The 10317-nt window shown below is 40.6% G+C and overlaps 1 protein-coding gene across 8 annotated transcripts in view; it reads left to right on the top strand.

Moving 5' to 3' along the window:
- The first annotated feature begins 65 nt into the window (after nucleotides 1-65).
- Nucleotides 66-10317, top strand: part of LOC113022580 (inositol 1,4,5-trisphosphate-gated calcium channel ITPR1) — a 73349-nt gene continuing 63097 nt past the window's right edge. For all 8 annotated transcript variants that reach the window (XM_026168120.2, XM_026168118.2, XM_026168117.2 and 5 more), the window contains exons 1-3: nucleotides 66-419; nucleotides 1263-1375; nucleotides 3958-4028. In XM_026168120.2, the coding sequence (XP_026023905.1) occupies nucleotides 1284-1375; nucleotides 3958-4028 (163 nt within the window). In that variant the 5' untranslated portion in view covers nucleotides 66-419; nucleotides 1263-1283. The remainder of the gene's footprint in view (nucleotides 420-1262; nucleotides 1376-3957; nucleotides 4029-10317) is intronic.

The raw sequence follows: 10317 nt of genomic DNA, 5'->3' as shown, positions 1-10317 counted from the left end.
TTATTCGCCCAAAATCACACAGATTTTTGACCTTTCTGTTTTGTTTTGTTTTTTTTACAGAAAAATAGACTTCTTCGTATAAATCTGGGCAGCGCAGTAGCAGGAGTGATAACCCAGCTCAGATTTTCTTAGCGGTAGGATGGGGCGACGTGGACATCATTTCCCAGCTATCAACACTACGGCCGCTTGAGAAGAAGAAGTGGAAGTGAGCCAGGCAGTTCAACCAGCCTGCCTGCCTGCCTCAGTGAGCACAAGCTGCGGGAGCACTGAGAGGCGCGGAAAGGTGTCCGAGCTGTCAAAAACTGGATTATTACAGTCGCTGACGCCTGGATGTCATCCCCCGGCCCGGAGGAGAGGAGAACCGCAGTCATGTTGTCTTAGCTGGCCCAGAGAAAGCTAAATACCCGAGCACAGCCGAGGTAAAGTTGAGAGCTTAACTTGAGCAGTTTGCCATCATCCTCCTTTCATATGTCTATCTTCTCGCAGCGGAAAGGGGGGAAAAGGATTTAGTTCTCCTTAAATGGTTAAAAAAACCTCAGAGCTCAAAAGTGGCGCTTTTTAGTGAATAATATTTTTGTTGAAGAGAAGCCCAACAAGATTGTATCACGGTCGGGTGGATCTTACACCGACAATGATTTCGGGCTGCTGTGAAGCAATGTGATAGTGAGCCGCGATTACAATGCTAACGCTGGATGTGCTTTCTCAAGTTTCGCTGGCGCTTCGGTGCTTAGATGAATAAGATCCGAACTTTTGCTGTGTGATCGTTGATCGTTTGGTCGGGCTTGCAACAGACGGCGGTCGGAAAGCTACCAGAATAACTTGTTATGGGGCTTTATCGACCTCAGTGAGAGGCAGTGCTTAAAAAAAGAAAAAAGAAAAACACACAGGCAGATAACCTGAGTGGAGGGGACCTGCATTGCTCTCTATCAGCTTTCAGTGGCCATGACCTGTTGCAGGTGCATAAACCTCGCTGGCAGCTGCAGCTCCTAAACATGTAAGGCGCAGCACAACACCAGCGGGGCTACAGTAACATCTAATAGACATTTTCTCTTCCTCTCTATGCAAATCCTTGCAGCCTGACAGTTGTGTTTGTGTAGTCTCCACCTGCAAGGGAACCCGCTCTCTGAAAACTGCTTCTAACTTGGAACTACTAATTTGCATATGGATACTGAATAAATGCATGATGGTATGTGTCCATGACAGGCATGTTACATTAAATGATCTAATAATATCCATATTTTCTCCCAATTTCTCCTATACAGGTGCTCCCTTGTGTGCCAAACATGTCGGACAAAATGTCCAGTTTCCTACACATTGGGGACATCTGCTCCCTGTATGCAGAGGGATCAACCAATGGTTTCATCAGCACCCTAGGGTATGTCCCTGTGCCTGTGTGGAGGGCCCACTTCACACTTTTCTTAAAAAATGCTGCTCAGTCATGATACTGAGCCAGCAGTTTTTGGAAGGGAGGAAATCACACTTGTAGTAGCAACTGTTAACCATTTTGATGACAAAGTCGAGAACAAGCACATTTCTTCCCTTTAGTCCGATGCCTGTGTATGCACGTGTTTGCTTACACGCAGCGACAGGGTCATCATTTGGTCTCGGAATGGGATTAAGTAGTGAATGTAATTTGTTGCAACAAATGCAAAAAACATGCAGATTATGCTAAAGTTTGGGGCAGGCCTGGGTTGGAAGGGTGGAGTTAGAAGACAATAAATGGTCTGGTGGTACTGTTGGCAAGCCACTCATTTGCCCACACAGTCACAGCATCATTTTCCTCCATCAATTCTCCTTACTTGTAAAATGCATATTTTTGATATGGTCTGTCTGTTGGGATTACTTACACTGGCTTACTGCTTGAAATACTGGCCTTAGGATATGACAGAAATATCACAAGCGCAGTAAGATTCAGTTGTGCTGCTTTTAACCTCTCCCCTTTGTTCTGAATCTAAACAAAGCAACAAGAGAAAGTTTGCATTAATGTTTTTGCTGGTATGAACCATCAGGAAATCACAAGACGGTAAACCATGGCATTAGCATTAGTAATGGTATCAGGGCTATCTGCTCAGTGTCCTGGACCTCCCCTCCTGGCTCATGAAAAATGGAATGACCTACAGCGAAGACTGAGTCACTATAGAGACATTGTGGCCTTTCTGGAATTCATGTGCTTCCCACATAGACACACACACGCACGCACATGCTAGCACATGTATTTAGAAAATTGTCATGACGGTTTTGGCCAGAAGCCATCCTCTCCACGCATAAACACCAACTCAGCAGCAGATCAACTGCCCTTAAAGTAAGACACCATACTGAGAAAATTCTGTACACATTAACTCTTTTTCTTCACTCAAATAGCAGTCCAAGTCAACAGCTGCAGAGGGGAGGGGGCTATATGAGCAAATGAAAGGCTACATTTTTCTTTTTCTTCTTTTTTTTGGGGGGAAAATGCTGCTGTGTGCATTGAGTATTTAGCAGGACCCATCCTGTTTGTGCAGAGGTGTAACTATTAAACTTGTGTTAATAACTGACCTCTGTGAAGCATGCTCATGTGACGACCCCCCCCCCCCCCCCCCCCCCCAAGTACAGTAAGGAGTTTTGATGCCAGATTAACTTCAGCAGAGCTTAGCGTTGATTCAGTAAGACTCCACTGAAGGGCTGCAACACCGTGTTTCCAAAAGATACTCCCTCATTTGGTGTTTTGACAATACTGGTGTTGAAAACTGACTAACATGTTGATCCAAAGGCTAATTCTCGTAGTAAATTAGGTTTAGATCTGGTAACTGCAAAGGTCAGCGCATGTGATTCATGTTATTTTCAGCAACAACTTTGTGTTGATTTGCAGTTAGTATTCCTTCCAAGGGGTCAGGGAGATTAGAGCTTCCACAGTATAGTGGAGCAGTTGAATGCCTTCACTTTTGAGGTGAAAAAGTGCGAGTTTTTCCTTTAATTTGGCACTCTGCTGTTATTTGTCTTAACACGCATGGGTATGTTCGCCCTTTGTAGTCGGTCTTGTTCCTCGAGATGTGCAGGCTGATGGAACAGTGAGGTCTGTTTGGGCAACTTCAGAAGGCTGAAAGTGGATGTGGGATTTGGCCTGTGTCCAGACAAGTGTTATTCTAAGCCAGTGAAAGCTAAATTTGTCACCAGAAATTCCTGTCTGGCCACCGGTCATTTAATCCAGAATATTTCCTTATTTTGTGGAAGGGGAGGCTAAAACATGCTGCAACTATGTAACGATCCCAGATAATTCATGAAACAAAGGTAGAGTTTTTGCACACGCTTTTGTTGGAGATACTTTTTTGCCTGAGTCTCTGTTTAGCACATACACAGTAAGCTTAAACACAAACCCACAGGAATGATGAATTACAGTGACTCTGATATCCAAGAACAATGGCAATCTTAGTACATCTGCAGAAATGTTGACCAGTTATGCTGAGTTGTAGTTCTGAAAATGTGGTGTTGATCACTTTGACTGTCTCAGTATTATCAACCCTCTGTTCCTCCTGGCCTTTTAAATGTTCCGATCATTGCTGTGCTATAAAATTATTAATCAAACACACTCAACTGATGCAGTGTTTTTGAAATTAGCTTGCAACTGGTACTTTTTCTTTTTAAATTAAGCAGTGTTTAAATATTTTTTGTACCAATTGATTCATTGTGAGCTCTAAAAATATCATAAACATCAAAATGGCCTAATTGCAGATAATTCAATTTTTGTTAAAATGGTCCAAACTTCATAAGCATTCAGCTCACTGTAATAGAAGAATAAGAAAATGATTACATACTTATTCGAGTCTTGTTTAAAAAAACAACTTTAAAGGTGAACTTAACTATTCCTCATTGCTGCTGTGGTTGTTATGCTCGGGGCTTTGCCAGCTTTGTCATGGTAACTTGGGATATGATCTTATTATATGTATAGCGCTTACATGTGTCATGTGTCCGTATTTACAGCCTGGTGGATGACCGCTGCGTCATCCAGCCTGATGCTGGGGACCTCAACAACCCGCCGAAGAAGTTCAGAGGTAAGAGGAGCAAATTAATCTCCCCTCTTCCTCGTGACACTCCTCCTCATAGCACTAACTCCTATCTGTTTATACTGTGAAGCGTGTAAGACCTGCTGCTGAATGTGTTATGCTGTGTTTCTTTGGTGACAGCCACAATATCTCAGCCTCCTGGACTTCAAACAGGCGTGTGTGTGTGTGTGTGTATTTATTAGCTGTGTGCCCTAGCTCGCACAGGTCTGTGGAGGTAGAGGCAGATGGAGAGTCATCTCTTCTGCTGATTTGTTGAAAAAAAAAAAAAAAAAACACCCACTTGAGAATCTGTTTTCTAAATAAAAATCCTTCAGCTGTGTCTTTGGGTGAATTTGCTATTATTAGTTCTCATACAGGAAGTAGAACTCGTGACCTGCAGTTCTCAGGCTAGAGGTTTATGTCCCTTGGGGAGAGCTGGCTAAACATTGTACACAGAATATGATTGAAGGCCTGAGCAGTCACAGGCACTGGTACACATTTATAAGAAACATGCACTTTAGCTTGCTGCTGCTGGATGACACTTAAAGAAAATGTAATATAGCTAGACCGTTGGTAGAGCTTCAACCGCATATTCAGATTTTCATTTTAATTTAAGTTTTTTGAAAGAGAGAAATGTAGTCTTCCTTGGTTCTTTGTTTTCATTGGCAATTCAAAGTAATTGTATCGGCCATTTCTATAAAAGCCTACAAAAGAGAGTAATTACAGCCTTTCAGAATTGTACGTTTTGAGCATATAAGACATATGAGTACTTATCCATTTGAATTATTTTATTTGTCTTTTAGTTCTTTACTTTCCCATTAGTATATAATACAGATGCATTTGCAGGTGTGAGAATAGGGCTAAACACTGTCTTGGGGATCATAAAACATCTAAATAACACATTCATTAAACTGAATAGCCGTGTAATTATAGTCAGATCTACCTGTTCTTTAGCAATGGAGCAGTGATACGATAAGTCTATTAACTTACAAAGTGGCAACGTTTGACATGTTTTCTTCCTGGGCGTGATTTCAACTATTCTGTTGCTTTTAGTCTTAATGACTGTACTCTGTCAGTCATTAATGACTGCATTAATGACTGCCTCTGTCAGTGCGCCCCAGGGTGGCTGTGGCTACAATGTAGCTTGCCATCACCAGTGTGTGAATGTGTGCGTGAATGGGTGGATGACTGGATATGTAAAGCGCTTTGGGGTCCTTAGGGACTAGTAAAGCGCTATATAAATACAGGCCATTTACCATTTACTGTGCAAAATTCTTGAGTCAGCCCTCCTTTCATTATGTTTTGTTTCCAAGAAGCCAGGCTTGCAATTTCTTAAAATTCTTGAGCAATAGTTCTCCAGGCTTTCCGAACGTCTTTCAATGTTTTTCTTTGGAAATTGGCAGTTTATTTCACTTCAGCTCCATTCAGTAATCTGGCAGATACTGAGCATAGTTTTCTTCTGCACAGTGTTAATCAATATTGGCCTTCAACTTCCAAGATTGTTACTTTTTCACGTTTTAGTTTGTGTTTTACATGGTTTAACTTATTATTTATTTTTGTATATGAACTGTTTATATATGATGTGTGTGAGTGTTTATGTATGTATTACTGATAGGAGTTCTTGTTTGTTTAAATGTCTTTCATTATATAAGTGACCTTCTCAACCTTTTCGCTTTCGGTTTTTTTACACCACTTAACACTAACCAAGGATAAAAAGACACCGAGCACAAGGGATGAAGTATTGCTGTGTCTACACATAACAGACAATTTAGCAAATAACCAATTTGAAATTGTGTCTTCAGGCATTTTTTTTTTTTTTTTTAGCAGCCTTTCGCAAAAATACATTATTTGTTCACTTTTTGTCAGTATGACACACATAAAATTGTATATCTGTTCCAACAAGGTGATGTCTTGCCTTGTTGTACAGCATGTCCTTAAAAACATTTATGAAACTGGACAAAAGAAGAAGTGGCAGGCCTAATGATGTGTAGGAGGTCAGGAGAGACATACGACATTGATCATCTACGGTCGTGTGTAAAACATCATGGAGGCTCTGTCGTGGTTTGGATCTTGTCAAAACTGATGGAATTATGAATACAGAAAGGAGAGGTCAGATTTTGTTCCACCATACAAGCACCACGTAGAAAGACTCTGCAGAAGCTTTATTTTATTTAGGACTGCAATGATCCCAAGCACTGGCTGTTTATACTACTAACAGCTGAGTGTGGAATATTAAGTAGCGAGAAATTATAATGACTGGACTTATTGCACAGGTGGCATCTTATCATGGTACTACTCTGGAAATTACTGAGCCTGACCCACTCTTTCACGTTTGTTTGAAAAAGCAGTCTGCATGCATAGGTGCTTGATTTTATAAACCTGTGGCCATGGAAGTGATTGAAACACATAAGTCAATGATTGAATGAGTTAGTGAATACTTTTGGCAATATATAGACCTTTTGTGTCTAACTGGAGTTAGTAACTCATTCACTGTGTCAGCTTGATCAGAAGAGGCCTTAATGCCAGTGAGAGAGGATTCTGGGTGTCTGCTAGAGGGGAAAAAGGTGTTATTAATGGATGTGGACAAAGCCACCTGGAGAAGGTTCCAGTAAAACCATACATAGCAAATTCCTTAAAGGTTAGTTTACTCAAAATGTAGAGTACTACTTAACCTGTACAAATATTATAATCCTTTTGGTTCTGGTAGAGTTTAAAATGTGACAAAGTAACTCTGTGATAACAGCAATGATATAATGGACTTGGAGCCTGTAAAATTTAAAATAGCAACCCTATGACATTTCTTGGATCCTAAGCGAAGGTATGCAAATAAGCAGACATGTCCTTATACAGGCAGGTAGGATGCAATGAAAAGAAGCCTGGACGATGTAAAATGGAGTAAACATCAGGGTGTCTCAGGCCTGCGCATTTCAAGTTTGACCATAATAATCTGTTTGAAATTTTATAGCTTCATTAAAGTGTAGTTCCTGTAGTACCTCTTTGAAATGACCCTGGGTCTTTTGGCTTCAGAATGTTGTGAATGGTTTCGCAGAGACATCTTTAACTAGTCTGTTTCTGTAAGGAGCCAAATAGGAAAGAGGTAGTGTACTTACTTATCTGCTATAACGTGTGCAATATATGTCCCATTAATGGTATAGCATATACTGTAAAGAGAAAAGAAATGGAGCGTTTCACAGCAGAGACTTTAAGATGTCAAAAGAAGAAAAGGCGGCGGTGTTTTTAAACACCGTTAACAATGGCTCTGTTGTATGAAAGTGTCCCTTTTAAGTCAATGTGACAGTGAACCAGGATTAAAAGGAAACTACAAGTACATGGAAGACGTTCATTTTATTATTGACACATTTAACTTTTAGCTGTGACATATGCATGAAGCACGAGCTATGTGGTGAAAATTTACTTTTCAACCATGGGGGGGGGAAACCAATCGTAAAACGTAAAAATCTGACAGCTGCCAAACTCATGTATGTGTTCACAATACATGTCTTCATTGTTTGCCCCCCACCCCACCCCCAAAACTATGAGGAGTTGCACAGCTGGAAAGAGACCCAGTTGTGTAGTGATAATCCCACTAAGTGGACACCATAAGAGCAATAAGGCCAGACGAGCCATGTCCACTCTGTGATACGGTCACTGCTGAGGTATGCTTAACATTTCCTCCTAATGTAAACATGAGCACTCTCCACACAATTTATACTCCCACTCGTGAAGCCTTTGTCCATAGGCTTAGACATCAGCCTTTTCTTTGCATTTCACCTTTACAGTATTTCAGATACCTTTACACACATGCTACACACACACACACACACACTGAGCGACATCCACACACATCTAAGGCAGAGACTGCTTTGTGTTTCGTTCTAGTCACTGTGATTTAAGGCTCTCTTGCACAACCAGTCAGATCAGTTGCTTTCATCAAAGTTACTACATGTGGAGGAAAGCTGCGTTATTCAAAAATGCCCTCCTCTTTAAAATCTGTTGCAACTTTGTAAACATGGCACACTTTGGCTTTGTCACTCTGGGACTGTCATCATCACACTGGCCTTTATTTCTCCTAAGAGCCAAAGCTGCCTCTTGACTCAACTTGTATTAACCAATCAGACCTCTTGGCACTTCATGTAATAAACAGCTGAAATCTGAGACATGTGTACAGTCTCTGGTGAGTGAGACTCTGACCTAAAATTTTGTTTTGAGCTGTGGGTATTCATAACACTCTTCTCTTTGTAGCTTTGAATAGACCTTTGTGTACCACTCTAAAAAAGTCTATAATAAGCCCCATAGTGTGGATTTGCATTTATCCTTGTTGTAAAGAGAATGTGTAAAACACTGTATAACAATAACAGAATGGTCATAGTTTGTATGAAAGATATTCATTAAATACTTGATAAATATAATTTCTCAGTCAAACTATCTTTTATTTCTTTTTTTTCTGAATTTTTAATAGATTTGGTTTATTTGCCTGTTTTATGAACATGGTAAAATGATGCTTGTCAGTTTGATGTGTGACAGCATTGCTTTTTTTTTTTTTTTTTTAACCACACCTATTCTGGGTTGTAGTCTAAAGTGCTTTGAGAAGTGAGACTAGAAAAGTGCTATATAATTGCTGGTCTATTTCTAGAATAGTGTTAATTATAAAGCTCTGGTGTGAGAAACCTGAAACAAACACTAGAAAGGACTCCATTAACAAAACAGGTCTCTGAACAACAAGTGATTTTTTTTTTTTTTGCTTGCTTGTTGTACTCTGACATTTTCACTGCTTAACTAGTAGCATGTGAAGGCCATTACACTGGGCAGCGTCTTCTTGTGCTGGCTTCAGATGTTGCCACCTCCTGCCTATCACAACTCATGCCTTGGTTTACCTGAAATAACTTGAAACATTTAAATAGACTCAATTATACTTGAAGTGCCAGCTCCTTACCACCACTTGTCTGTTGTCAGGCCGAGCCACTGATGCTGTTACAGACGGACTGCAGAAAAACGCTGGGTGGCTCATCTGCGATAAACACCAGAAACGGGCCTGTCTTTAGTCCCCCTTCCCCTGCTAACAACTGCACAAATTCCTCTCCTGCCTATTGAGATGAGAGGTCTTGCAGGAAACGGTGAAGGGAAGCTGTTGTCAGTAGATCCATTTACTGTCTCAGATGCACTACAAGTGCTTCCTCTATAATACCTCCAACAGGATAAGAGGGATGCAGTGAATAGCACTTTATACAAGCCAGATTGTTGGTGATGTTTCAGATTTAGCAGAGAATAGAAAACGTGTAATGCATTATGTTTCCCCAGTTCCTGAGCTAGACTATGTTGTATATTTACTGCAGGAGATGCTATTTATGTTACTACTTCTTTGTAAATTGTCCAGCGTAGTTTTTAAAAAATCCAGTACTGTGTTTTGGACAGGGTAGCAGACGGTTAAGAGGAGATAAAGTGAAAGGCTGAATTTCCAATTTATTATTTTTTTCAGCTACAGTGAAGTGCGCAACTTTATGTTGTCATTCAGTTGAATGAGAAGCTGTCGTACCTTCATCCTGCCGTCCAAGTATGGTGGCAGTTCTGTGCTGTAATAAAACTTTCAATCATCTCTGTGTGCTTTACAGCCCCTTAGAGTTTCTTCAGTTGCTGGCTGCACGGCTTCAAGCGTCGTCCTTTTGATCCTCTTTAATCTGCGGAAGTTTGTCAGCATCTAAAAGACTTTCTCATAACCTTGTCTTTAAAACCAGTCTGACAGTGAAATCAAACCAGCACAGATACAACAATCATTTCAGTCACATACTTCTATTGAGTCAACCAGCTGATACAATATGCCTGATGTATGAAATAAAATGTTTTCCATGACGTCTCCCATTTACTGTCAGTGAATGTCTTCTTATAGTCAGTTTGTTGCCTCACTTTGACTTTCAGACTGTTGTCACATTAGATGGTGGCGTTACTTTAAAAAGATGCCCGAATTTGCAACGTTTATGCTATTTGCTAAGTTAAGTCACATATGCATGTGTGTGACACTCGCAGCTCACTTGTTCTCTGTTTATACTCTAAGGCACTGTCACAATCTAACGCCATCTTCAGCTGTGAGTCAAGAATCACTCAGCACTGTGTGTGGGAGAGATGGAGGAAGAGGACTTTGAATAACTATGAATATATGCGTGAATACGAACCCAGCCTTAAAGCTGCTTTCATACTTTGCACATGTTATGGTGATTTGTGGATTTACCCTTTTCAGCACACTGACTGGCAGTAGATCAATGTCCAGCCCATTCATGCATAACTTACTCTATGTCACTGTGGC

Source organism: Astatotilapia calliptera, chromosome 5 (assembly GCF_964374335.1).
Source record: "Astatotilapia calliptera chromosome 5, fAstCal68.1, whole genome shotgun sequence".
In the NCBI taxonomy this organism is placed as follows: Eukaryota; Metazoa; Chordata; class Actinopteri; order Cichliformes; family Cichlidae; genus Astatotilapia; species Astatotilapia calliptera.
This window is presented reverse-complemented; position numbering and strand designations above follow the sequence as displayed.